The 27,681-nt window shown below is 54.6% G+C and overlaps 1 protein-coding gene across 2 annotated transcripts in view; it reads left to right on the forward strand.

Moving 5' to 3' along the window:
* Nucleotides 1-2,769: 2,769 nt before the first annotated feature.
* The window catches only part of STX1A (syntaxin 1A), a 62,112-nt gene continuing 37,200 nt past the window's right edge, over nucleotides 2,770-27,681 (forward strand). Inside the window, exons 1-3 of one of the 2 annotated variants that reach the window (XM_054167115.1) lie at nucleotides 2,770-2,857; nucleotides 18,259-18,336; nucleotides 19,502-19,601. In XM_054167115.1, coding sequence (XP_054023090.1) covers nucleotides 2,828-2,857; nucleotides 18,259-18,336; nucleotides 19,502-19,601 — 208 coding nt within the window. In that variant the 5' untranslated portion in view covers nucleotides 2,770-2,827. Of the gene's footprint in view, nucleotides 2,858-18,162; nucleotides 18,337-19,501; nucleotides 19,602-27,681 lie in introns of those variants that run through there. The other variant, XM_009903336.2, reaches the window with a different exon arrangement.

The raw sequence follows: 27,681 nt of genomic DNA on the forward strand, positions 1-27,681 counted from the left end.
GGGCTTGGGGACTGAATTAGCATTGCTCTTCAGGGAGATGGTGGCAGGAGAGATGCCTCTTTGATGTGCCTGCCCAGCCTCCCCAGGAGGAGGAGGAAACAGTAGAGAAGACAACAGAACAGGGAGAGGATGGGCTTCCAGCTTGGGCTGTGGGGAGTGCTCACGGGGGCGATGGCAGAGGGGGTGAGGTCTCTTTTGGAAGTGCACAGTGCTCTTGTCACTTGAGTAAATTAAGCTCTGTTCCTGGTGACAGGAACTCTCACCACTGGTGGGATGTGCCATAAAGCTGGTCTGCCCACCTGCAAAGGAGCACAGGGGGACACTGGTGGGAGGGGGAGCCCAAATAACATCCAGCCAGGTCCCTCCCAGGAGCCACAACCTCTGGTGAGTCCCATCTGCATAAGCCCAGAGGCACAAGGGCAGGCAGGAACCCAGACTGGAAGGGACACCCTGATAGGGCTCCTCTTGGCAGAACCTCAGCCCCAGGGCCCTGCTGCAAAGGCACCACCTTGGTGTGCCTGGGGACATGGGACATTGAGGATGCAGGGGATTGTGTAGAACTTATTATGGAATGTTCAAGAAAGAAAGCAAAGGTGAGGAAGATGATGGATCTGGGCAACTGGAAAGAGTACAGCAAAGGCTATGAAGATGCTGAGGATTTCCTCAGAGACATGCTCCAATCCTTTCAGCATCCACACAGCATTTCCTCAGCCCCAGGCTGAGAGACCTGGGGTTGTTTAGCCTGGAGAAGAGCAGCCTGAGAGGAGACCTCAATGCTCAGGAAGAACTGCAGGGCAGGGACAAGAGGATGGGGCCAGGCTCTTTTCAGTGGTGCCCAGAGACAAGATAAAGGGCAATGAGCACAAACTGGAAGCCAGAAGGTTTCATCTGAACCTGAGGATAAACTTCTTTGCTTGGAGGGTGCTGGAGCCCTGGAGCAGGCTGCCCAGAGAGGCTGTAGATTTTCTTTCTCTGGAGAGATTCCATACTCATATGGACCTTGCCATCCTGGGCAGCCTGTTGTGAGTGACCCTGCTTTAGCAGAGGGGTTGGACTAGATGATCTCCAGAGGTCCCTTCCAGCCCCCACCACACTGGGATGCTGTGAAAGCTCCATATCCTCTCAGCGGGTCTGGGGGTGTCCCAGCCAGCGGGCGAGCGCGGGGGGCAGGTTCCTGCCGTGGCCGCCAGGCGGCGCCATGGCCCAGAGCGCCTCCTGGAGAGACCCCCGGTCCGCCAGGGGCGGAGGGAGAGCACCGAGAGGGAACACGGGCAGTGAGGGGGCACACCGGCAGCGAAAGGACCGTGGGCTCAGTAGGACAAGCCACCTACTAAGGGAGGATGAAGAATGCAACTTGAGAGCATCATCTCCCAACCTGGGCAGCCTGTGCTTCCTGCCACAGCTCTGGGCAGAAACCTTCGCACCCCCAGCACCAAGCCCCACCAGCGTGTTGCGATGGAGCAGATGGAAGGAGTCAGGGCTCTCCACCCTCATCTTGGAGTCAAGGGCAGCGAATGGAGGAAGGAGGAACATTGCTGAAGGGAAGAACCGCTCAAACTCACTAACAGCAGCTTCACCTGTGGGGGAGGCAGTGCAGCACCACGAAAGGAACTCTGCTGTGCTCCCAAGCCCGAGGCTCTTCTGCAGCTGTGTCCTTGCCTGGCACATCGAGAGCTGAGGGCTAAGCCTGTGTCTAATGGGCTTCCAAGAAATCCAGAGCATCAGCTCTGACACGGCACACAGCACCTCCCAGCTGGCTGGTGCTCCTTCTTTTCATATCCCACAGCATTTGCTTGGGAAATAGCATCTTGCCATTTTTGGTCTCTAAAATCAGTCAGGGTCCCCTGGATGTTCAATGCAGGCATCTTAATTTTCCTTGTGGAAACATTTCAACCTGAGCAAGGTTTGCTCAGGCCATTTCTCTTTGAAATGTAGGTCCTGTTCTAGGGATTTTTTGCCCAGTGTGTGAGCCTGGGGGGCATGGGGAAGACTTACTTGTCAAGACATGAGTTTTGGTGGTGGGACACTTCACAGGAAAGAGGAATAGAGTTTTGCTGGGACATTCTGGCTTGACTCCCACCTGGCTGGTTTAGGAGACTGAAGGCTGTTCCTATGTAGAGCTACCCCCCTGCTCTGGTGGCTCTGGAGATCCTCCCTGGCACAGGGGCACTGGTAGGACAGCCAAGCCTCCACCCCAGCACTGGACACCCCAGGGGTGCTGAACATGTTCAAGGCCACCAAAGCTGCCCAGGAGAGCCCCAGGTGTCACTCTCCAGCCAGGGCTGCCCTGCTGTGTGCCCCCTCCCTACGGAGGGCACCCTGATGTAACGTCCCGCAGGTGTGCCCCCCACCAGGTGACAGACTCTAGCTGAGCCCCGAGTGCGAGCCCCAGGTGTGACCTCTCCCAATGATCATTCCCAGGTGTGATCTCCTCGTGAGACCCTATGTGATTACACCAGGTGCGAGCCCCCCCTTAAGTGTGATCCGCGGGTGTGGAGACCTCGTGCGTGTGCCCCGTGCCCCCTTCCCTCCTACCTTCCCCCCCGCCCCGTGCGCCCTCTTTTCCGGTGTCTCCCCGCACTTTGCCCCCTGTTTGTTCGGGCTTCCCACCCCTCCCGGTTGACCACCCGCTGTGTAAGGCCCCACCTGCCCCCCGTCACCTCCACGACGTAACCTCGGGGTGTGCGCTCCCGCTGTCACCACCACCCCCCCGCCAGCCCCGGTCCGTTCCGCTCCGCCCGGTTGCGCGCATGTGCCGCGCCCGCCCCTCCCCCGCGCGGCGGCCGGACCCAGCGGTGGCGGCGGCGGCGGCGGCGGCCGGGGCACGATGAAGGACCGGACCGGGGAGCTGCGTGCCGTGAGTAGGGGACACCGACCGCGGCAGGGGAGAAGGGGGGTGGGCAGTGTCTCTCTCCGTGCTCGATTACTGCCCGGTGCTGCCTCATCGGGCCCGGGACCGCCGTGCCCCCGGAGCGGCGACGGCGGCGGGGGAAGACTGGGCGGGAGAGGAGGGCTGGGGTGGGCTGGGGCTAAGCCCCCCACCCTTAGTCCCCGCAGGCATTCGGGTGGGAGCGGGGCTCGCTGGGCTGCATCTCCCGTACCGTTCCCTGCGGGCCGCTCCTGCCCCCCTGGTGCCCCACTGCTGCGGTTCTGGGGCGGGCGGGTGCTGACCCCGGGGGACCCCCCCCCATCTTCTCCGGTGCCCGAGGGGCCGAGCCGGCTGACAGCGAGCCCAGCTGGGATTTAAAAAAAAAAAAAAAAAAAAGAAAGAAAAAAGAAAAAGACAATAAAGGAGAAATGTTTCTTTTTCCCCGGAGGAGGGAGGGCGGGCAGCGCCCGGCGGGGATGCTGCGGCCGGGGGATGGCCCGTGGGCATCCGAGCCCCGCTGGTGCCCACCCGGTGCCGGCTCCTGCCCCGCTCTGCACCCATTTTGCTTTTTCATCCTCTTGGCTTTGCTGATGTCATCTGGCCTGGGAAGAGCCCGGGGCCGCGCAGCCCTTCGGATGCTGCCTCGCCGCGGGCACCGGTGCCCGAATTTTGCCCGGTACCGTCCCCCCGCTGCCCCTCCGCCACCGGGACCCAGCACCTCCGCTGCAAACGGCCGCTTGGCTCCCGGTGCTGTGACCGGGGAGTGCTGCCGAGGCCGCGGGGCGGAATGGGGACACCGTCCGCGGCTGCGGCCAGATCCAGGGGAACTCCCGGGCCCGGTGGCCCCGTCGAGGTGGCACCCACAGACCCCCCGGACACACCTGTGGGTCATGACAGGGTTTAGCTGCTGGAGCACAGGCGGTAGCTTCGATGTCCCTTTGCTGTCTGTGTCCCCCACCGCGCCGGCTAGAGGCTGCGGCCAGGACCCCCGTGGCTCACACGGGAATATGGGGCTGGGATCTGGAGACAGGGAGCCCGGGAGGGTGGGAGCCTGGGATCCCAGGGTGCTGCTCCAGCATCCAGCCTGCAGTCCGATGCCATCCCACCAGCCCTTCCTTTCCTGCTTTTTCGTGTTTATTTTAAAAATGACTTCACGACCGGGTCTGCCGAGGTCCCTGGGTGCCGAATTGGGGGCGCATGAAGCAGGGGGGGAGTGAGGGTCTGGCTGTGTCGTCTGTGCCTCGTCCCAGGGAGGTGACCCAGATGTGGAGTACAGGGATGACTGTGGATGCTCAAGCTGGATGATCCCCGCAGAGAACCCCCCCCCAGTCCCCCCGGAATCGCTTCAGCAGGGAGTTTGGCTCGGTCTGGAAAACGCCAGGAGGACGGAGCTGGGGTGACGCCAGCAAGGGGCTGAGGGGGTGGCTGTCACTGGTGAGGGGGTGGCTGTCGCTGCTGGAGGAGGAAGGGGCTATTTAAAGAACAACTGCACCCTCCCCGCTCTGCCTGGGCGCCTGGAAAGCACCCAAACAGGGGCCTCTTTCTCCACCAACAGCGCAGGCTGTGGAATAAGATTGGAAAAGAGGCTTTTTAATAATAATAATAGTAAAAAAAAAAACAACCCAGCCCCATGGATGTCCTTTTGGCAGCTGCTGCTGGCTGAGAAGTGATGCCGTGGAGTATTTTAATCTCTCTCTGTTCCTTTAAATATGTCCTCGGAAAAAAAAATAAAATGTGGGCTTTTGTTGGTTTGTTTTTGCTTCGCTGGTGCTGATGATCCTTATTCATCAGCCTCACGCTGAAGGGTGCAGCATCCTCCCCCTCCACCCCGGGCTCCTCGCTGCATCCCCCTAGGGGCTTCTGGGATTAGACGTCTGGTCTGGAGCGTCCCGATGGCCTGGAGTTGAATGGGTGCCGGTGCCAGGGCAGAGCCACGTGGGAAATGTAGCTGTGCAGCCTTGGTGGTGGTCTGAGGGGAGTGAGATGCTGCAGGGGATGGTGTATAGGGAAGGGAGGGGTTTCAAAGCTGTGTAGATACGGCGCGGAGGGCTGTGGGTTAGTGATGTTCTGGCAGCGCTGGGTTAATGGTTGTGACTTGATGATCTGAGAGGGTCTGAACACACGAGATTCTATGATTTGGATGGAGGTGGTCATTTCTCTGCACACCATTTGATGGAGGGTTTTTGAGGCAACTGATGGGATTTATAGGGAATTTGAATCCACAGCAGGAAAAGTTGGGAAAGATAATAACCACACAACCTGCTGTGCCAGGCGAGGTTTAGGCTGGATGTTAGGAGGAAGTTCTGCATAGAAAGAGTGATTGGCCATTGGAATGTGCTGCCCAGGGAGGTGGTGGAGTCACCATCCCTGGAGATGTTTAGGAAGAGACTGGATGGGGTGCTTGGTGCCATGGTTTAGTTGATTAGATGGTGTTGGGTGATAGGTTGGACTCGATGATCTCAAAGGTCTTTTCCAACCTGGTCTATTCTATTCTATTCTATTCTATTCTATTCTATTCTATTCTATTCTATTCTATTCCATCATCCTATTGGAATAGGTAGCCCAGGAAGGTGGTGAAGTCACCACCCCTGGAGGCACTCAGGAAATGTGGACATGGTGCTTTGAGATGGGTTAATAGCCATGGTGGTGTTGGGTTGATGGTTGGACTCAATGATCTTAGAGGTCTTCCAGATGAAACAGTTGTATGTGTGAAGGTTTGGGCTTGGCTTTTCAGATAGCTTCCTTAATAGCCTGGGCCAGTTTCTTCCTGATTTAATACAGTGTTTAAATTCTGCCAGGGATGCTAAGGGAAAAAAACAAAACAAAACAACAAAAAGAGAGAGAATTAAACTAAACAGATAAATAAAAGCTGGCATTAGTGGAGCCAAGGAGGGGATGCAGGGCTTGCACTGCTGTGCAGTACCAGGAGCTTCACGTCTTCGTGGGGGTTTTTAAGTGGTACTTGAAATTCAAGATGCTAATCCTGGGTCTTTACTGAACCTTGGTTGCTTTTCAAACACTTGAGCTTATCTAGTGCCCTGGGGATGGTGGTGCCCCCAGGCCTGCTCTGAACCAGGGATAGGAAATTTAGCTTACAGGGGAAAAATGTCCTCTTGTTGTAGAAGAAGAGGAGCCGAGGATTGGTCATGAAAGATGCTCTGAATGAGACCAGCAGAGCTTTCCTCCCTCCTGCTTGTCGGTAGGTGCCACAGCTCTGGCCATGGGTGGTGTTTCCTGCCCATCTGGAGTGGAGCTGGAGCTAATCCCCTGCTCCAAAATTCCCCAAAGCAGCCACTGCTGCTGCAGTTGTACCTCTGCAGTGCTGGTGACAGAGCAGGGATGGGACAAAAATTACCCCAAAATTATTTTGCTTTTGGGGACAGTTTCTAAGCTGTGCTCCAGGCACCTAAAGTGTCTTTGTTTAGGCTCTACTTGTGTTGTGTCCTCAAAAGCTTGAGGAGAGCTGGTGCTGAGGGTGCTGCATCATGAAGAACCACCAGCTGCTGTGGCTAGAGGAAGAGCCTCAAGCTCTGCTCAACTCAACTCACAAGGACTCTGCTGTCCTGGCTCAGTCGGAGCCCACCAGGGTGCTGTGGGACTGGGATGAGGTGGTGCAGGACTGTGAGAGCCCTGTGCTGCTCTGTCCTGCCTGGGAGGTGACAGCTCAGTTTGGGTGAGATGTCAGGATTTCCAGGGTGTGAGACAGATCCAAAGGGCAAAATAATTATGAATGATGCTTTGAGACTGAGTGGGAGGAGGTGAGAAAGATGTGCCAGTGTCATAGGATCGCAGAGTGGTTTGGGCTGGAAGGGACCTTCAAAGATGATCCATTCCAACCCCCACTGCAGCAGTCAGGGACACATTCTGTTAGATCAGGCTGCTCAGAGTGTTCAACCTTCCAGGGATGGAGCATCCAGAGCTTCTCTGAGCAACCTCTGCCAGTGTCTCCCCACCCCGTGGTACATTTCTTCTTTATTCCAACCTAACCCCGTCCTCCTTCAATTTCAAACTGCTGCCCCTCCTCCTGTCACTGCAGGCCCTGCTCAAAAGTCTCTCCTTCTTTCCTGTAAGCCCACTTGAAGTAGCTGCAGTAAGATTTCCCCAGAGTTTTCTCCAGCCTGCACAATTCAAACTCTCTCAGCCTTCATCACAGAGGTGTCCCAGCCTTTGTACCCTGCCTCTGCCAGGTCTGCCTTGTGCTGGGAACCCCAGAGCTGAACAGTTCTCCCTGGGGGTTTGAGGAGAGTGGAGGAGCCAAGGAGCTGCTGTCCTTGACCTGCTGGCCACGTGCTGGTGATTCAGCTCAGGAGATGCTTAGCTTTCCAGGCTGCAAGTGCATGTTGCTGGTTCCTATCTTATTTTCCACCCACCAGTATCCCCCAGTCCTTCTTTGGAGAGTGCTCTCTATTCATCCATCCCTTCTTCCCTCTCTCTCGGTGCTGGTGCTGGGGATTGCTCCAACCCAGGTGCAGGATTTGGCACTTGGTCTGTCAGAATTTCATGAGGTTCTTATGGACCCACTCCTCCAGTCTGTCCAGGGTGCTCTGGATACCACCCCTTCCCTCCAGTGTTATCGACTGCACCACTCAGCTCAGTGTCATCTGCAAACCTGCTGAGGCTGCGCTCGGTCCCACTGCCTGTGTCAATGAAGTTGTTGAGCAGGCTGTGGAGGGAGCATTTGGCAGTCCCTGGTCCCAGAGTGCCTTCTTTCCAGGAAGACTCAATTCCCTGTGCTGGCTCCTCATTGCTAGAGCAGTGAGATGATGCCAGGGTGCTCCAGAGTGCTGTCAGATGCCTGCCTGGGCCAGGAGTGTGTGTTTCAAGGGGACGTGGGCTGGAGGGGCATGAGGAGTCGGTGACTGGGTGGACATGGGTTTAGGGTTGGTGTCACTGGGGGAACTCCACGAGCTTGATGTTATCAGCCATTAAGAGAAGTGACAGAATGATTTCAGGAGGATGAGTCTCTGCTGTCAACATTTCATACAGCCAATTAGCAGAACTTCCAATAGTTATTGATCTCTGGTGACTGTAGCAGACGCTGGGCTCTAATTAGGCTGGGAAAGACCATTTATCTGTTGACAGATCCTCTCCCCATTCCCTACCAGACAGTGCTTGCCTGATGGTTTATCTTGTGATTACATGATGGAGGTGTTCCTTGAGAGGCTAGACTCTGCCCAAATGGTGAGTTTGGCTGCTGTAGGGAAAGGTTTGGCAAGGCCACTGCACTTGCAGGACAGTGTCCAGGCCTGGCAGGTTTCAGTGCTGGCAGAAGCTCCCCCAGTGTAAGAAGGACCTTCTCTGGAGTGGTGACAGCAGAAGGATGGTTTGGACCTGGAGGCCTCTCTTTGCCTGCCAACACAGACCTTTCATGGTAGTACCAATCATCTGTCTTAAGGCTGGATAGCCATGGAGGTGTTTATAGGTTGCTTGCAACAAAGCAAGTGTGCAAAGTGTTGGCCACTTCTCTGATGACCTTTGTGTTGAGTGTTACTTAACTGAGAAAAATCCCTCTGTGGCTTGAAGACTTGCTCTCGATTTCATGTCTAGGCTTTGGCTCTCATCATACCTTGGTTTTGAGTAACCCATGCCAGCAGGAGAGGTGCAGGTGCAAAACCAGACCTGCTTTTGCATCTCCCCAGTTTGCAGAAGCAGTCAAAATGGTTTTGTGGGGCTCTCTCCTCCCTGGCAGCTGTTTCAGGTGCTTTCTCCAGTGCTGGTTGTGTGTTTGTGCTGTTGTCCTCCCCAGCTGGCTGAAACCCCTCTCCCCTTCCTGCCTGAGCCCTGTTTCAAGCACTGCCTCCTGCCCGTGGGAGTTGCGGGGAGATGTGCCTTAAAAATAAAGGAGAGAGGAAGTGAGGTTGGCTCCGGGTCCGGCTCCGTGGATCCACCCTCTTCCCTCCTGCGGCAACTGAGATCTGCAGCGCAGCCCCCAGGACGTGCAGCCAGACCTTATCCAGCCCCTCTCGTTACCAATTCCATGCTGCCTCTGCTGATGATTTCTCTCTTGGGGGCACAAATGTGAAGTCAAGCCAAGCTGCTGTTTGCAGCAGGAGTTGGGTCTCGTTGATCTCCGTCTGGCCGGCAGGGCTTTTCCAGATCCACCCCGCTGATGCAAATGTCCCTGCTGACCCCAGAGAGAGAGAGGTTTGCTTATCCCTCTCCTTCTTTAACCCTCGCGGTTGCCCAGCGTGCTTTCGAGTTGTTCCATGCACCCAAAAGGGTCACGTAAATAATTCAGGTCCTGCTCTTGCCTCGGCCATGGGGGAGCTGGGGCTGTCACATGGCGAGCGGCCGCCGGCGGCTCCGTATTGTGTGGCCGCGGCCGCGGCCGCACTCGGCAGGGTGGGCTGCGATGCTGGGAATCTGATGTTCTAGGGGCTGGAAGGAGCAAAGCTGCTGGGAGATGCTGTGCACCATGACTGCCCGCGGACCATGCTTGCCCTGACCATCTCTCTGTTGTCAGGGTGCTTCTCCGAGGCAGGGAAGCTGCTTCACTTAGAATTGTTATAGGTTTGGAAAGGACCTCGGGGATCATCCAGTTCCAACCCCTCTGCCATGGTCAGGGACACCTCACACTAGATCAGATTGCTCAGAGCCACATCCAGCCTGGCCTTCAAAACCTCCAGGGATGAGGCTTCTACCACCTCCCTGGGCAACCTGTGCCAGTGTCTCACCATCCTCTTGGTGAAGAATTTCTTCCAAACTTCCAATCTGAATCTACCCATTTCTATTTTTGTTCCATAACCCCCAGTCCTATCATTATCTGACACCCCAAGAAGTCCCTCACTTGCTCATTGTGGTCCTGCTGAGTGGGACAGGGTGTGGCAGGAGTGAGTTCTTGCTCCCTGGGGTCTGCCAGGCCTGTCAGCCAAGCTTGGTGTAAGACAACAGAGGTGATGTGAACACACACCACCTGCCTTGTGTGCCCTCCCTCTGAGATGTCTTCTGCTGGCCAGCAGTTGTGTGGTCCTGGGTGTCCCAGTGCTGCAGGCATGCCGTTAGCGATGGGCACACACCCAAGGAGAGCAAGCCAAAGAAAACTTAGCACTGAGAGGAGCCTTTGATGTACTTAAACACAGCAGAGTGCAAAGCCCAGTCTCTAGGTCAGCTCTGGGTAGTGAGCTTCATGTCCTCTCCCTAGGAGACTGGGGTTGGCACCAGGGGTCTGTATCCTGTGAGGGAACAGGACAACAACAGGACTGGTTAGGGTGTCAGGGAGTGATAGGACTGGGGGGAAGGGGGAAAAACAGAAATGGGTAGAGCCAGATTGGATGTTAGGAAGAAGTTCTTCCCCATGGGGGTGGTGAGACACTGGAACGGGTTGCCCAGGGAGGTGGTGGAAGCCTCATCCCTGGAGGTTTTGAAGGCCAGGCTGGATGTGGCTGTGAGCAGCCTGCTGCAGTGTGAGGTGTCCCTGCCCATGGCAGGGGGGTTGGAACTGGATGATCCTTAAGGTCCCTTCCAACCCTGACAATTCTGTGATTCTACGACGATTTAGAGGACAGACGAGCTCAGAGCCCATCAGCACCAACCTCAGAGGGTGGTGCTGAGCCCCAGGGTGCCTTGATGTCTGCTGGGGAGCTCAGGGTCTGATGCCAGGGGACCACAGTGGTCCCACTGAAGTCCACCTGGGCACAGAAATACTCTTTGCCTCCTGAAATCTGGTGCCACGCTGTGAGCACCGAGGAGCACGGAGCTGTTGTGTTCACAAGCCACGTGTGCTGGCTGCATGTTGGACATCTGAGGAGGCTCCAGCCCAAGGGATTCAGCCTGGTTCCCATTGTTTTAATTGCCAGTCTCTCTGTCTTGGTGCGAGCTGCTCGGAAGCTGTACAAATGTTTGTTTTGCTCTGGACCGCTCCCCCTCCCCTCCCCTCCCCCCTCCCTCCCTGAACAAGATTTCTCAGGAAATATGCAAAATTATCACTACAGGCAGAACATGTACAGTAAGGCTCATTAAGCTAAGTACTGTGATAAATTGCTACTTCCAGAAAATTAGGTATGTTAGTAAAAACCAAGGAGGGACCAAGCCCACGTGGAAGACCCAGGAAGACAAAGTGTACAGTGATGTCCTGGCTTCAGGTGGCTGGAGGGTGACCTGAGCAAACCTGTGGCAGGGAAGAGCTAGATGTCCTTGGAGCATGGAGCCTGCTGGGTTATCACTGGAGGTGATGGCATGCAAGTGGAGAAGGACAGTGTGGGAAATGGGAACAGGGCAATGCTGTGTCAGGACCAGCCCAGGCATGAAGCCAATGGCACTGTCTTTACTTAGGAGAAGTATAAATGGAGACAACTCTGGAAGCACAGGCAGAAGGTTTTGCTGAGCTGGAAGGTGTGGGGAGAGGGCAGGGGTGATATGTCACAGGCTGGCTGTGCCTCTGCCTTCAGTGGGTAGCAGCAGGGCTGCTGTCTGAAGTATGGGCTCTGCCTTGTCCCCCAAACTGGGGAGCAGACTGATGGCTGTGAGCCCAGGACAGGCTCACAGAGTGGTGTGAGTTGGAGAAGGCCTTCCACAGGTCATCCAGTCCAACCTCCCTGCACCAGGGACACCTTCAGCTAGAGGAGGCTCAGGGGAGACCTTTTGCTGTCTGCAACTACCTGAAGGGAGGTTGTAGCCAGGTGGGGGTTGGTCTCTTCTTCCAGGCAACCAGCACCAGAACAAGAGGACACAGTCTCAAGCTGCACCAGGGGAAGTTTAGGCTGGAGGTGAGGAGAAAGTTCTTCACAGAGAGAGTTATTAGCCTTTGGAATGTGCTGCCCAGGGAGGTGGTGGAGTCACCATCCCTGGAGGTGTTCAAGAGGGGACTGGACATGGCACTTGATGCCATGGTTTAGTAGTCATGAGGTGTTGGGTGACAGGTTGGACTTGATGATCTCTGAGGTCTCTTCCAACCTTATTGATTCTATGATCAGGTCCTGACTGGATTGTAAAACTCTGAATGTCCTGCCCAACATTGTTTGTGTTCTTCTGTTCTCAGCCCCATGTTCTCCTTCCAGTGGAGAAGTTTCCTTCTCCCTGCTGTCTGTTCCTCTGTGTCCTCCTGCACCTTGGTGTTCACTGCCAGGCAGGGAGACCAAACCTGGGCTGCATAGAGTCAAAATCTACTGCAAGTATTAAGTCTTCCTTTTTATCTGCCATTAGCTCTTCCTTTCAGATCTTCCTTCAAGTCCTGTCAGCCTTTGGGTTTGTGGTGTGTGAAATAATTGTTCATTCTGGTTTTCCAGAAGGCATTTGCCTCCTGGGAGGGACAGTGTCTCACCTGGACAATATGGTGAGACACTCCTGGGGGTGTTCAAAAAGGGATTGGATGTGGCACTTGAAGCCATGGTTTAGTAGTCATGAGGTGTTGGGTGACAGGTTGGACTTGATGATCTTTGAGGTCTTTTCCAACCTTACTGATTCTATGGTGTAGACAAGAGCACCAAAGAAATGTCATTCCCATGTTCCAGCATTCATGAGCATGTGAGCAACCTGGTCTAGTGGAACATGTCCATGCCCATGGCAGAAGGGTTGGACTGGAGGCTCTCTGAAAGTCCCTTCCAAACCAACATTTCATGCATGCCTCTAGGCACTGTAGTCTGATTTGAAGGACAACCATCTCGTGGATTACCTCCTGGTTTTCACACGTTGGTCCTCTCCTGGTGACACAGCAGCCTGTGTCTTCTTCTACCCAAGGCTTTCCTTTTTCCTTCTCTCCTTTTTTTTCTTGGTATAGACCTTGTGGTCACTGGTGGCATCACCAGGGCCCGGTGCCAACCATACAGCACCTTGGTAGTCACCAAAGCTTGGTGGTGATCCTGGCAGAAACCTTTCTGAAGGTGAAGGGTAGAGAGGAGAGCTGAGCGCTGTGGCTGTGTGTGCTTCTGCTGCTTGTGTGAAGCTCTGGTCTGCACAGAAGCCCTAACGAGGATGTTGCTATCATCAGAAGGATGTTAAATTAATTTCAGTTGAGTTAAGTCTGTCTGCTGTTTTTCACCTAAATTATTCTTTAGCAATGAGTGTAAAGTGTTAGCTGTAAAGTGTCCCATGCCTTTCCAGCGGATCATAGTCCATGTTCTAGAGCTGCAGGGGGAGGTCAGTGAGCTCAGCTCCTTGCCCTCTTGCGGGACAGGTGGCACCTCTGTTCCCTCTGATAATTGTTCTTAATAGTTGAGTGGACTTTTAGGTGCCTGCTTCTAAAACTGAGCTGAAGAGTTGGCCAGGGCTCTGATTAAAAGGGCTTGGCTTCATGCCAAAGGCTGGTAATGTGATTCTGCAGCCACAAAAGCCAATATCTAAGGACAAAACTCCTGGAAATCTTCTTCTCCCTTGCATTGCTAGTGGTTGAAATTGGAAATGCCTCCTGACTCATGCAGGAAGGCTAAAGTCACTTGTGCCTTGAACTAGTGCTCATCAGGAAGTTGTCAGTGGGACCTGCAGGCTGGTTTTGGTGAATACTGGAACTGGATGTAGCCGAGTTGTGGCTTGTGTGAGAGAAACCCCCCAGTGTGTTGTGCTGCATAGCTGTGCCATGGATATAGTCTGCAAAAAATGCCAAGACTGAGGCTGTAGGTAGTTTGAGCCACATTCTCAGATGGTTCAGTGCCCCAGAGCCTCTCCTGGGAGCAGACCTTCCATCTCTACCCTCAGCCTTCACCCCACCTCCTTGAAAACCCTTCAGAGCAGGTCTTTTGCCTCTGTACTCCTGAGGTAAGACTTCATTTGGCTGCTGCAAAATGCTAAAGCAAACCCTAAGGTGTGATGGGCCATCCCAGCCTCCCAGGAGGAGGGTGGTGTAGTAGTTTGGTGGGTAGGAGACCTGTGGGTGCTGTGGACCTTCCTTGTTCACACGTGGAGCTTCAGACGCAGAGGCGCGGCAAGCTGCTCTTCTGCTACCAAGCATCGCAGAGCTGGGCTGAGGTGGCTGCAGGGAGCTGGGCACCCATGTGCTCCGGATACGTGTCCTGTGGGCTGTTTAAGATGGCTGAGATGTTGGTGTAGCTCGCTGCTGAGATATTCTGACCTCGTCCTTCTCAGCCACATGCGCAGCTGCACGCTGGAGCCGTGGGGAGCAAGCCGCTGCAGGAGCTCTCGGGTGCTGACAGCAACCCCCTGGGCTCGTGTGCTTGGACAGGAAGAACAAGGCAGCTGGTGTTGGACCCCCATGTGCTGCGTGCACCTGGCCACGACCCGCTGCTGCTCAGAGGGCGTCCCCCGGCCGCGCAGCCTTGTGTCGCGCAGCCTTGTGTCGCGCATCCCGCCCCCGGGCCGCTTTGGGTTCGGTACGGCAAGGGCAGTTAATTTTGCTGAGCCAGTCAAGCCCAGGTGGCTGAAATCCCTCAAGCTGGGCAGCAGCAGTGCGGAGGTGTCCAGTAAATTGAAAAAAAGGAAAGGAAAAAAGCCAAGAGATTCAGCCTGGAAGCGAAGCTGGCAAACAGCATCCTGCAGCTCCTAGGCATGAGGCTTTTTTTTTTTTGGCTTAACTTAATGGTCCTTCAAAGGGGGGGAGGGGTAGCAGCTGTTGTGGCTTTTTCCTTTCGTTGTGCTTTATGTGAAGCTTGCCTTATCTCTGGTGGGGACTGGAGGAGGGCTGGGGGTCGCTGCCTGTTTGTACGTCCTAGGAAAGCATTGACTGCCGTGCCTGTGCCACTGGAAGCAGGATAAGCCCCGGGAGCAGCGTTGGTCCCCTGGGATACAGAGGTGCCCAGTGGTAGCCGAGTCCATCGCTCCTCTGCTCTGGCTCTGCTGCCTGTAGTAGCTCGGCAGATGCATCTGGACACGGTCAAATAGATCTGCAACGCTAACAGAAGAGGGCAGGAGCTGAAGCCTGCGTGGAGCCACTGCTGAGATCACAGCGAGCTCGCTACGCCCTGCTGCAGCTCGCCCTGCCTCTTGCTTTCTGAGCTTCCAGGCTTTTCCCTTGGTTTGTGCTCCTCTGCTGTCTTCCAGCAAATGCCTGCGAAGGGAAGGGGGCTCTTCTGAGCCAGAGGGATGTCATCTGCTCCATAATGAATTTATTAGCAGTGTGCTTGTTGCAAAGCCGACAGAGCCGGGATGCTCCGGCGCTCTGGGCTCCCTTCCCATCCGCTGCTCTGCTTCAACCAGGGAGTCTTGCAGCTCAGCTCTGCCTCCTCTTGGGACTTCGGCCTTTGTGGAGGGCCGTGCTTAACCCTATGAGGACCTGAAGGTGCTGGAGTTGCTCTGGCTGACATGCACTCCCCATCCCATTCCCTGCATTCAGCAGCACTGGAGGCACTGGGGAGGCAGCAGCTCCCAGAGCCATCCCTGGTGCCAGCACACTGCCCGCTGGGCTGCCCACTGCTCAGTCTCTGGGAGGCTGGAGAAATGAAAAACACTGCCAAAGAAGGGTTGTCTTCACCTGCCCTCTGTGTGAGCACTGGAAGCCTGGTGACCCAGAGTCCCTGGTGCTGCCTGCAAGTGCCTAAGGCAGAAGCAGGTACCTGTTCAGGGAGGCTGATCAAACATCTTCTGCTCTGAACATGCTGGTGAGGTGCCTGCTCCCTGTGCCAGTGACACAGGCAGAGATCAGCACTGCCATGCAGTATCTATACACATCCAGTGGGTCACACCAGTGACCCCCACCAAAGCTGCAGGGCAATGGAGCTGCTTGCTGGCTGCTTGTGTTGATTAACTCTGGGCTCCTTGCCTGCTCCTCACTGGTTCTAGAGCTGGTCTCACCTTAGGCACTTAAGAGTTGCAGCGCTTTGCTCTGGCTCTGCTTCCTCTCTCCCTCTAAGGAATCTTGGGACAGCCTTTGCTGCCTGAGGTTGCAACTCATCAGATATGCTGGCTGGATGCAGGGATGCATGGATGGGTGTTTTGGCAGCTGAGGAGCACCATAAGGATGGTGTGCCTGGCATGCTGTGTGGCATTGGGAGTGCATGCTCCTTGCCTGTTGCTCTGAATTGTTTGCTGCTGGTGTTGAGCAGCACCAGCAGGTAGCTTTGACCTACAGCAGAGCTTTCCACGTGGCTTTGAACATCTGGGATGCTCATAGCTGTGTGAAGCCAAAATGCTGTTGGACACTTTAGGTTTCCTAAGGAAAGGTATTTTGGTTTCACTTCTGTTTTGGCAGCAGTGTATGGGAAGACACTTCAAGCTTGGGGGATGAAAGCAGCTTCAAAGGCCAGCATTGTGCTGAGGCTGAGCCCTGAGATGCAGTGGGATGAAGTAACAAGAGACAGGACAAGAGGAAATGGCCTCAAGTTGTGCTAAGGGAACTTTAGGTTGGATATTAGGAAGAATGTCTTCATTGAAAAAGTTATCAGGCTATGGAACAGCTTGCCCAGGGGGGTGGGGGAGTCTCCATCCCTAGAGGTATTTAAGAGTCATGTAGACATAGTGCTTAGGGATGTGGTTTAGTGAAGGACTTGTCAGTGTCAGGCTAATGGCTGGACTCGTTGGTCCCAGAGGGCTCTTCCAATCCAGGCAGTTCTGTGATTGTGAGGTGCTGGGAGCAGGAGATCTTTCAGTGCCCTGCATCCCAGGAAACTGTGCCTGCCTGGTGGCATCAGGGCCTGGTTAGCCCTGCAGCTCCTGCTGCTGCTGCCGCCTCCGTGGTGCGGGGGTGTGCGGGGCGCTGGGCCCAGGCGGCCAGCCTGACTCCGGCCGTCGGCGGCAGTGTGGCACCCAGGGTATTTCCAGTGACGTGGGTTGGACAGATGGTGCCCTTCTCCAGCCCAGAGTGACATGTGCCCTCCTGATCAGCGGGCTCCAGCCTTGTCATTTCCTCTTTGCAGGGTTCCCGGCTGGGCTTTTGTGCCTCTCGTGCCGCACTCAGTGCCTGCCCTAAATAAGCATCGTCCTGCCCGGGGGGCAGCTGCCTTGAAAATAGAATTGTGTTCAGCAAGGCTGCCTGTGGCTTTGGCAGAACCTCTTTCCCTGGGAGGTGGCTTGCCTTCCTCTGGGATTTCTGGATTGTAACAAATGGCAGGGTCCGGTGAGCAGCAGGGATGGGACCAAGCGGCTGCCTGGCATCTTGCGTGCCACGAGCCAGAACCTGTTTGGATGTGGAAGGGATGGGCAAGAGGTGATCAGGAGATGGGCATCTTTGCTGGTGGTGTGCTGACCTGCTGCCTTTCCTCTGCTGCCAGTTCTTTCTGGCCTGTGTGCTCATGGTAAAAGGCAGTGTTCAAATAAATGCTGGGGAATGCTTTCCTTGCCAGCTTCAGAACGGGGCTCAAAATGCCTGCAAAGATCCTGCCACAACAACGAGGCTTGGGACAAGTCGTGGCAGAAGTGCATTTTCCTGTGCAAGGAAGTCCAATCTATCACCCAGCACCATCTAATCAGCTAAACCATGGTGCTAAGTGCCTCACCCAGTCTTACTTAAACACTTCCAGTGATGGTGACTCCACCACCTCCCTGGGGAGCCCATTCCAATAACAAGCAGTGGCAGGGCTGAAAGCTGAGGTGTCCTCTGGTTGACTCTGCTCCAATCAGTCACCCTAGGTTGAAAAGACAGTTTTATGGGGAAGGATAGGTATTGCATCTGACTTATTTCAAGGTAAGAGACATCACTCTGGAGACCACGTTGGCCAGCTCTCTGCAAAGGGCGAGGGGGCCATGGGGTGATGTGTGGGACGGCTGAGAGTTGGGCAGAGGCAGTCCGCTCTCTTAAATCTTCTCCATCCCACTTCTCTCTAGTGAAGATGGAGTGAGAAGGTGAAACTTTTCCACCCCATTAATTTTCCATTTCCCTCCGTCATGTATCTGCTGTGGATAATAATCTTTTAAATGTCTCCTTATCCAGAGGGCTGTAATTTGTCTTTCCCCTGCGGGCTTGCATCCTCTGCCTTGCTGGGACAGGAGGTGTTTTCATCTCTGGTGACAATGACACACATGCTTCTGCAGACAAGGACAACCCCTCATTTCCCTCTTGTGCCTTTACTGGCTCTGTGGTGTTTGGTGTTGGGTTATTTTAATTCTCTCCCACCTTTCCTGCACTCCACAGCACCCTTTGTGTTTTCCTGTGGCAGCTTCCCAGGCGTTCTCCCATCACAGCGTTCCTGGTGTTTCCCATCCCTGCTGTTGTGCTCACACAACAGTAGCTGAGGATAGGCTCCTGAAGTCCTCCCCTCCAGCTCTCTGGAAATGCAGAGATGTCATCAGTCTGTGCTTGCCATGGGAAGCCACACTGTGTGGCAGCCAGCTGTGGTGGTGGTGGTGGCTTGCATTGTGCCTTTATTGCTGGAGCTGGTTGTGCTATGCCCTCCTGGTGTCTGTAGTGCTGTGATGTGCTGGTGCCCAGGCTCTGCCTGGTGTTTGCACCTGCTTCTGGGGGCAAGTGAGCAAAGGAGAAGGGGAAGATGCCTCCTGAGGACCTCCTGAAATGGAGCCACGAACTTTGCAGGAAGCCCTTGTTGATGCCTCTCTCTGTGTCGTTGCAGGCAAAGGACAGTGATGATGACGATGAAGTCACCGTCAGTGTGGACCGGGACCGCTTCATGGATGAATTCTTTGAGCAGGTGAGAGGTTTGTTTCTCCAGTGCAGCTTTAAATCCAGCTCAGCACTTTCTGTTAGTGCTGGAGCAGGCTGTGGGGCTGAGGCACAGGCTCCACTGCAGTGGTCAGGGTGGGCATGGGGGCCCTGCCCTGGCTGATGCTGCTCAGCTGATGCTTGGGGATCCTCAGGGGTTAAGGCTCAGAGTGCTGGCTGGCAGGAACCAGGCTTCCACGTGGACCTGGGTCTGTCCTGGGCTTTCTGGGCTCTGTGGATGTTTTCCTGCACTACCTCCCCCAGAAACCAGTGGAGCACTGGGCCAGATGTCCAGTCAGTGGGAGCCTACCTGCCTCCAGCCTGCTGCTAAGCAGCCCAGCTCTCAGACCTCTCCTAAAAGCACCTCTGCGGAGTAGCAGTTTCTGCATGGGGTTGATTTAATTTTGTGCCTCTCGTTACCAAACAAGAGGTTGTCTTCTGGCATGTGGGTGGCTGTAAGATCTGCATGCAGATTTTTAGCACACCCTTAACATGGCATGTGTGTAGGGGGTGTTAAAATGTATCTGTGCAGGCAGTGGAGTGGGGAATGAACTAATCTGATGTGCAGATGGAAGAGGATGAGCAAAGTGGTGGTGTGAGTCAAAGGAGAAGACTGAGCTGCTCCTCAGGGTGGGCAGCACAACAGGCAGGGGGCACAAGTGGAGGTTCTCCCTCTTGGCAGTGCTGGTGTGTCTCCCTGTAGTAGAGAAGTGTGGGAAGATGCCAGCATGGATCTGGTGGCAATGTGGCCTCTCTGGTCTGTGGGGTGAGTGTCAAACTGGACTTCTCAGCCCGTGGAGCAAAGAGCCATTGGGGACTGAGCTGAGGCTGAGCCTGGCTTGTGCAACCTCAGCAATGTTCTCCACGCTGGAGGTGCAGAGTCTGGGAATCCATAAACCTGATGCTAATATAAATAAAAGGCAAATGTTTTTTTAGTATCAAAGGATACAGAACACAGAGTCTCTACATTGCTGTGACCTCAAAAGTGGCTGCTGTGATGTGGAAGGTCTGCTTTCGGCTGGAAAAACGTTTGTCCAGGAGGTCATTTGCTGTGGTTCACACACATCATAGTTCCTTTGGGACAGGGTTGAATAATCTCTTCCCTTTCCAAAAGTCCAGGTCTCTCACAGGAGACCTCTTGTCCATCTCCACAGGTGGAAGAAATTCGAGGGTTCATCGACAAAATCTCAGAGAACGTGGAGGAAGTGAAGAGGAAGCACAGCGCCATCCTCGCTTCGCCCAACCCCGATGAGAGTAAGTCAGCTCCTTGCACATGGCTGCACTGGGCTGGGCCACTGGGGAGGTGGAAAAGGTCAGGCAGAAGTCCTCTTGCCTGCAGGTGACCATGGCTGGAAAGCCACAAGCTGCCAAAGCTGGGGCGAGGGAGGGCTAAGACCTGCATGTGAAGGAGGTGGATGGAGGCACAGCTGATGGCTTTCTGACCTTGAGAGGTGATGAGAGTCCTGTGAGGCTGCTGGAGGAAAGTTCTTGAAGGAACTCACCTGAAGGTGAAGGCTAAAAAGAGTAAATGTCTGGGTTTGTGCTGGTTGGTTGTTGTCAGGCCCCAGGCTGCTTGGGGAGAGTACATGGATGAGGCAGCACTTGCTGAGCAGGCTGAGCTCCTCTTGGAGCTCACAGTGTGCACTCGTGACCCTGTCCTCTCTGTTCTGAAGAACATTTTGTTGATGGCCAAAGTGTCTGCTCCTTCCAGACCTTGCTGATGTATTGCTGTCTCTTCCCCAGGCTTGAATTCCTGAGAAGGGGTTTGTCTCCAGGAACAGAAGTCAAGGATTGCCAGCACCCAAGTGGTGGCAACCTTTGGTGGTCTGTAGGATCAGGCAGAGTTAGAGCTGTGGGGAATGAGTTCCCCCACTGTGTGAGCAGTGCATCTCCTGGATGAGCTGGCACTGGCAGAGCACCTGGGGCTGGTGGGCTCAGCTGGGCTTCCTTAGTGCAGAGGCTATTCAGCTTTGGTGTCTGCAAACCCCTCTTTGTGGGGATCAGGTGGGACTGAGCTGTGCTGCCCCAAGCCTGTGTCCTTCAGTCTTGGCCGTCAGCCCAAGTGGGCTCTCCTTCACCCACCTCCCTCATGGTGCTGGTGGTCACACAGCTGATGGTTGCTGCAGGGCTGACCACATGGACTGGCTCTGAGCTGCTGGCAGCTCTCCTTGTTGGGAAAGGTCTTGTTCTCATGGGCCACTGCTGAACACTGCTCATGCCCTCAGGCTGCAGTGGCCCTGGTGCCAAAGGTGTGATTAGTGGCTGGAAAACTGAGACCAATTCTCTGTTCTGGTCATCTACCTTCCTTCCACCCACTTCTATTTGTTTTCCCAGTGCAATTTCATGTTGTATCCCACTGTGAACTGCTTCCAGAGGTCCCAGGAGGCTAGAATAGATTAGAATTAACCATGTTGGAAAAGACCTTTGAGATCATTGAGTCCAACCTATCATCCAACACCATCTAATCAACTAAACCATGGCACCAAGCACCCCATCCAATCTCTTCCTAAACACCTCCAGTGATGGTGACTCCACCACCTCGCTGGGCAGCACATTCCAATGGCCAGTTACTCTTTCTGGGAAGAACTTTCTCCTCACCTCCAGCCTAAAATTCCCCCTGGTGCAGCTTGAGACTGTGTCCTCTTGTTCTGTTGCTGGTTGCCTGGGAGAAGAGACCAACCCCCACCTGGCTACAACCTCCCTTCAGGGAGTTGTAGAGAGCAAGAAGGTCTCCCCTGAGCCTCCTCTTCTCCAGGCTAAGCAACCCCAGCTCCCTCAGGTTGTCCCTACAGACATTTTCTTGTGTCCCTCTCCATGTCAAATCAATAGGTATTGCTAACTGCTTGGAAGAACTTGGCCTTTCCTCAAGTGTCTCAGGCTCTCCCCTCCTGGCAGCTGCTCCTCAGCTAGAATTTACTTGGCCAAGCTTGGAAGTGAGGGATTTTCTCAGGGGAACTCACGTGTCTCAGACTGCTGCCCAATCATCCTCCAGGCACTTTGGGTCTCTGCTTGCACTGTAAGCTTTGTGCAGTGCTTCTGTTTGGGTGTTTTCAGGGAAGAGCTGTCCTTGCTTTGCTCCTGGGCTCCTACAGCATGCACCGGGCTGCTCGGGGCTGAGCCACAGCTTGGGCTGCAAAGGGCACTTGTGGCCTGAAAGCATACAAATCTATTTAAAAGTCTGAGATATGCAGGGAGCAAGATCTGGTGATGTTAATGTGACTTCCAGAAGCACCCAGGGAGTGCTGCTGGCTTTGTTTTACAGCTTTACCTTGCCTTGGTGCTGTAGAAAATTGAAGGTTTCGTGGCCAAAACTGTTCGGGCAGCAAAAGAGGAGCCCACAGCTTGCTTAGAAATGAGTGCTCTGTAACGTTGTGGTGTGTCCAGGAGGTGTGCTGGGGCTCATCTAGTCCAGCCATGACTTATCCCAACAGCTGAGCCACGTTCCCACAAGGCAGCAGCTTACAAGGCCACCCATGTGTCCTTGTGGACACTGATGGTGTCTCTGATAGCTTTTCCATTTTCTACCAACTCAGCCAGACCGAGGGCAGCATCACTCCATCTCTGTCTGCTCCTTCAAGCCCTGCTGAGGTGCACAAAGCTCAGCAGAAGTTCAACCAAAGCTGGGATTAACCTCTCTGGAGCTCAGTCCTGTGCTTTGGTTGGTCTTTTGACAGAGGAGAAGGACTCCATAGGTACAATCCTCCTGGAGCCTGTAATGTGCTTAGGTGGATGCAAGCCCTCGGCGCAGGATCCTGCATGTGCTTTGCTGCTGCAGAAGCAGGTGAGGTCCAGGTGTCTGTGTGCACCTGGCTTTGCCTGGTGTGGGGTGGCCGTGCTGGATCCGTGTTGCACAGCAGGGCTCGCTCCTCCCCTCACTTCCTGCTGATCCTTCTGGCTGCACAGACTGTTCCCAGCTCCGTGTTGCTGCTGCTGCCTGGGCTTATTTTGGTGCCCGGTGGGTGGGCAGCTGGCTGGCTTTGCCATTGTGCCAGGCGAGGTGGCAGTCCCCTGCCTGCCTGTTCCTTCTTGCCCAGTTGCCTGGAGGTGAGGAGGGTCTCCACACTGTGCAGCTTCACACTGCAGGGATTGTGGGGGGTGGGCTGCATCATTGTGGGGTTTGGGTGGGCTTGGAGCAGCTGAGGGGTTGTATTTCTCCTTGGGTCGTTGCTGCTGCCTCTCCTGGTGTGCTGCTTCCTCCTATGCTTGACCACAGCTCCTGGTAGCCCTGCTCCTAAAATCCTTCCTGCTGAGCTGCTGCATCCATTGTCGCTCCTGGCGCTTGGGGCTGGCTGCTCATCCTCAGCCCTGGGTCTGAGCAGCTTCCTGGAGGGGGTGGCTTTGAGAGGCAAGTCACCAGCCAGAGAGGGCTGAGATGAGGATTTTCTTTCTTTCTGGAGGAGCTGGGAAGGACTTCTCTGCCATTTGTCTTCTCCGTGCATCGCATCCCTCCCCGTGGCCACGCTCCACGGCTCCTTGTCGCTGCGTTATGTAATGGATGCTGTTCCCTCAATGAATTGCCTCCAGCAACATAAATCTTCGTGTCTGAAGTCCTGTCTTTCAGCCTGTCAGCTCAGTCCACCTCTGCAGGCTTTGGAAGACACCATAAATATTTCAGACCTGGAAGTAGGTTCTGTTATAGCTCTGCCCCAGCACGGAAGGGGAGGTTTGGTCGTACGTGCACTTGACCTCCATAATTGAAGCTGTGCAGTCTCGAGGCAGTGGCTTTGGACACCAGGGAACAGGCCCCAGGTGACTTTGTTCAGGCTTTCTGTCTGCTGGAGGAGGTGTGAATTATTTGGAGAGCAGGCTCTGTAATTCCTAGCAGACCATCTCTTGGCAGAGAGATGAGCCACGCGGTCAGGGAGTGCTGCTCACCTCTGTCTAATGCACTGAGGCAGCGCTGGCTGCTGCCAAAAAGGCAATTTGGAGTTGTCCACAGTTGTCTTGGTGCCTAGGCACCAACCAGACACCTCTGAGCACGCTTGGTGCTCTCGAGTGAGCCTAACTTTGCTACTCACCAGGTCCTTTTGATGTGACACCTTTTGAGGTGTCGCAGCTGGAAGCCTGCTTTGCTCAGGAGGTGCTGCTTGGGTGGTGCTGGGAGGAAGGGAGGCTGCAGATGGCTCTGGCTGGGTCTCCCCAACCTGGGCATTGCTTTCCATGCCTTCTTAGCTCTGTTTCCCACTGTGTAGTGGGTTTTTTGGGGGGTACATTTGCCCTGGTGCCTGGTCCCACCAGGGCAGAGAGGAGGTTTCCTTTAAGAGCAGTAGACAGCCCCCCAGCTCTGTCGGTGCTGCCTGGCATAGCAAACCTGGTGTGACAGGGAGAAACTAGGGGTGCTTGGTGCAGGGATGGGGGTTCCTCTGCCAACCAGCAAGGTCCAGAAGCATCTGTAAAGTGGCTCAAGCAGTTTGGATGGCTTGAGCCTCCTGAGCAAAGCTATACTTAAGATGCCCATGGTCATTATGGCAATGCCATGCTGGGCTCAGGGGCTACCTCAGGAGGCTGTGTCCTGTCTGTATCACAGAGAGAGGCTTTTCATTGCCCTTTCATGCATTTCTCCACCTCCATCTGGAAGGAGTTTTTGTTTCTTCTCCCTTGTTGAAGGACCACTCTAGGACTTAACCTCCAGTGGTCAGGAGCAATCTTCTCATTTCCAGCCAGAGTCTATTTATGATCAATTTGCATACCAGCGTCATCCCAAGAACAAATATATTTAGCTTAAAGAGCTCTTTGCCCTTCTGGCTTCATCCTGTCAGCTCTGTGCAGCAGCTTGGTCTCTTTGCAAGGGCTTTGCACGATCCCTGCCTTGCCCATCACTCATCCCAGCTGTGGTTTTGAAGGGCTGGGCTACCCTGAGGCATGAGATCTTCAGGATTCTGGGGGGACCTGGACTGTTGGTCAGCATTTCTTGAGTTCTTCAGACCGAGTTGCCCTTCTCTTGCCTTGTTGTGTTGCTGTGGAAGTTGGGGTCAGTCTGTGTGGGCTGGGCCAGGGTTTCCTGTGCCCAGCTGGTGAGTGCTGAGCCTGGGCACCCTGAGGCAATGAGTGTATGAAGGAGTTGGGCAGAGTGAGGATTGGCAGGTTGTGGTAACCTCTCTGCACGTGAGCCAGAAGCTCAACTGTATGTTGGGTTGTGAAGACAGCTGTATGGGGACTGAGCAACCTAAACCCCCCCTGGTGCAACTTGAGGCCATTTCCTCTCATCCTATCAAGTGTTACCTGGGAGAAGAAGTTGGCCCCCACCTCCCTACAACCTCCTTTCAGGGAGCTGTAGAGAGCAAAGAGGTCTCCCCTCAGCCTCCCTTTCTCAAGACTGAACACCCCCAGCTCCCTCAGCTGCTCCTCAGCAGCCCTGTTCTCCAGACCCTTCACCAGCTTTGTTTCCCTTCTCTGGACCTGCTCCAGCCCCTCAATGTCCTCATGAGAGTGAGAGGTCCAAAACTGAATCCACTGCTCAAGGTGTGACCTCAGTGGTGCTGAGTGCAGGATCCCAGTCATCTCCCTCATCCTTTTTGTCCTCTTTCCCTTATGCCTGTGTGACTTTTTCTTTCGTGTCCCCTTGATGTGCCATGTGTTGGTCCAGGTGGGATTCCCTTGGCATGCCCAAGCTCTGTGGTCATCATCAGCACCCACTGTCTGCTCTGTCACCCCCAGCAGTGCTGGGTGAGCCGTGCCACTGAGCCAGCGTGGAGTAAACACCAATTCACTGTGGTCTGGTTCATGGCAAACATAAGAAAACATAATAAACCCAGCTGCCCTGTGATTATTTCAGGCTTGATTTACACCAAAGAGTTAGTGGCACTCCTGGAAGAGGTGCCACTGCTGCCACAAGGTGCAGCTTTTGCTGCAAAACTTTATCCCCTTTGGACTCTGCACTCCCTTGCCCCTCAGAGCCCACTGCATGATGAGCAATGAGGAGGTGACTTGTGGAGCAAAAGCCCATCCCTGCTGCTGGAGCTCTCTTGTGCTCCTAGTGTAGCACAGGATAGCTCCTGGGGCTGCTTGGATTTGTGTTCTGCAGGATAGCCCTGGGACAGACCCACAGCTCATGTTCTTGTCGTGTCCTGAATGGTTTGGGACAGAGTGACTGGCAGGAGGTGAGCAGCCCCAGGGGTGAGGGGACACAGGGCTGGTCTTGAATGTAAGTCCTGTGAGGAGTGGCTGAGGGATCTGGGGTTGTTCAGCCTGGAGAAGAGGAGGCTCAGGGGAGACTTCTTTGCTCTCTACAGCTACCTGAAAGGAGGCTGTAGTGAGGTTGGGGATTGGTCTCTTCTCCCCGGCAGCAAGTGACAGGACAAGAGGAAGTGGCCTCAAGTTGCACCAGGGGAGGTTTAGATTGAGTATTAGGAAAAATTTCTTCCCCAAAAGGGTTATCAGGCACTGGAACAGGCTGCCCAGGGGAGTGGTTGGAGTCGCCATCCCTAGAGGTGTGCAAGGTCTGACAGTGTTCATGGTCTGACAGTTGTGTACAGGGAGAGGTTAGGTGTGGTTGGACTTGATGATCTTAATGCTGAGAGGGCTGGAAGCCCTCTGCTATGGAGAGAGTTGGGGTTTTTCAGCCTGGAGAAGAGAAGGCTGCAGGGAGACCTTGTGGACTGTCAGTACTTGAAGAGGCTGATTGGAAAGATGGGGACAGAGTTTTTAGCAGGGCTTGCTGTGCCAGGACTAAGGGTGATGGTTTCAAACTGAGAGAGATTTAGACTAGATAGAAGTTCTTTGCAAAGAGAATGGTGAGACACTGGCCCAGGTTGCCCAAAGAGATGGTAAATGCCCCTGGAAATATTCAAGGCCAGGTTGTTTGGGGCTCTGAGCTCTGTCCATGGCAGGAGGTTGGACTAGATGACCTTTAAAGGTCCTATCCAACCTAAAGCACTCTGTGATTCTATGAAGATCCCTGTGATGTTTAATGCTTTTGGCTCCCAGGCTTGGTGTTGGGGGGGGGGAGGGTAAGGTAAGGGAGACTTGAAGGCCAATGGTTGAAAGAGCAGGATGGGGGGAGGGGGGCTGCTTTGAGAAGCACAGGCAAAAGGAAACAGCAGGATCAGAGGGTTGCAGGCTGGCATCTGCACGCTGAGCAGACAAACTCTGCCCTGCACGCCTGCATGCACGTGTCTGCTGCAGCGCCCACGCGCTCCAGAGCCACGGCCCTGCTGTGCCAGCGGCCATGGCACCCGGCAGCATGGCTCAGTGCGCAGCACCAAGTCCTCACCTCGGGGCTGGCACACCCTGGGGGTGCTGCCTACGTGGGTCAGAACCCCCCAGGGAAGAGTAGGATGCTCTCCAGCAGCCCCCATCCAAAGCCAGCAGCCCTCGCTGGCGGCAGGATCTGGGCTTCCTGCTGCTGAGTCTCCTTTGTCTCGCTGCTGAGGCCGGGGATGATCTGTGCTTTGCAGAAATGGCTTTAGGAGGGTTGAGACCAACAAGCTGTAAATCCTGTTCCTGAGCTTCCCCAGGATTATGGCAGCGCTGCTGCAGCATGGGGAAGGCTTTGTGCTTTCTAGGCAGGGTGAGAGCAGGGGTCAGCCTGGAGCTGGCTGACAAAGCAAGGTGGGGGTGCAGAAAGGAGGAGGAGGGATACAATCATAGAATCATGGGATGGTGGGGGATGGAAGGGGCCTCTGGAGATCTTCTAATCCAACCTCCCTGCTAAAGCAGGGTCACTCAAAGCTGGGTGTTTTTCACCCTAGAGAAAAGGAGGCTCAGGGGAAACCTCACTCTCTACAACTACCTGAAAGGGGGTTGTAGCCGAGTGGGGGGTTGTCTCTTCTCCCATGTAACAAGTGATAGGACAAGAGGGAGGAAACAGCCCCAGATTGTGTCAGGGGAGGTTTAGGTTGGACATAAGGACAAGTGTCCTTGAAAGGGTTATCAGACCCTGGAACAGGCTGCCCTGGGCAGTGGTGGAGTCCTCATCCCTGGGGGGGACTGAAAAACCGTGTAGATGTGGTGCTGAGGGCCGTAGTTTAGTGGTGACCTGGCAGTGCTGAGTTAGTGGTTGGACTTGATGATCTTAAAGGTCTCTTCCAACCAAAATGATCCTATTATTCCATGACAGTCCTGTGAAGTTGCCCATCACATGGCAGCAGAGCTGTTCAGCACATGGATTTGCACCCAGAGAGGCACTGTGCTTGCAAACTGGGAAATGAAGGAGAGTCTTGGAAACAGAGACAATCTTTGCTCTTGGCATGGAGACCCAAACCAGTATTTGACCCAGTGCTCAGAAAAGTGTGCAGAAATAGGGCCTAATATTCAGGGAAAAACTTAGAATCATGGAATCATTGAGTCCCAACTGTTATTGAGCTCTGCAGCTTCTTCACTTCGAGGGTGCTGG

Source organism: Dryobates pubescens, chromosome 13 (genome assembly GCF_014839835.1).
Source record: "Dryobates pubescens isolate bDryPub1 chromosome 13, bDryPub1.pri, whole genome shotgun sequence".
Classification (NCBI taxonomy): domain Eukaryota; kingdom Metazoa; phylum Chordata; class Aves; order Piciformes; family Picidae; genus Dryobates; species Dryobates pubescens.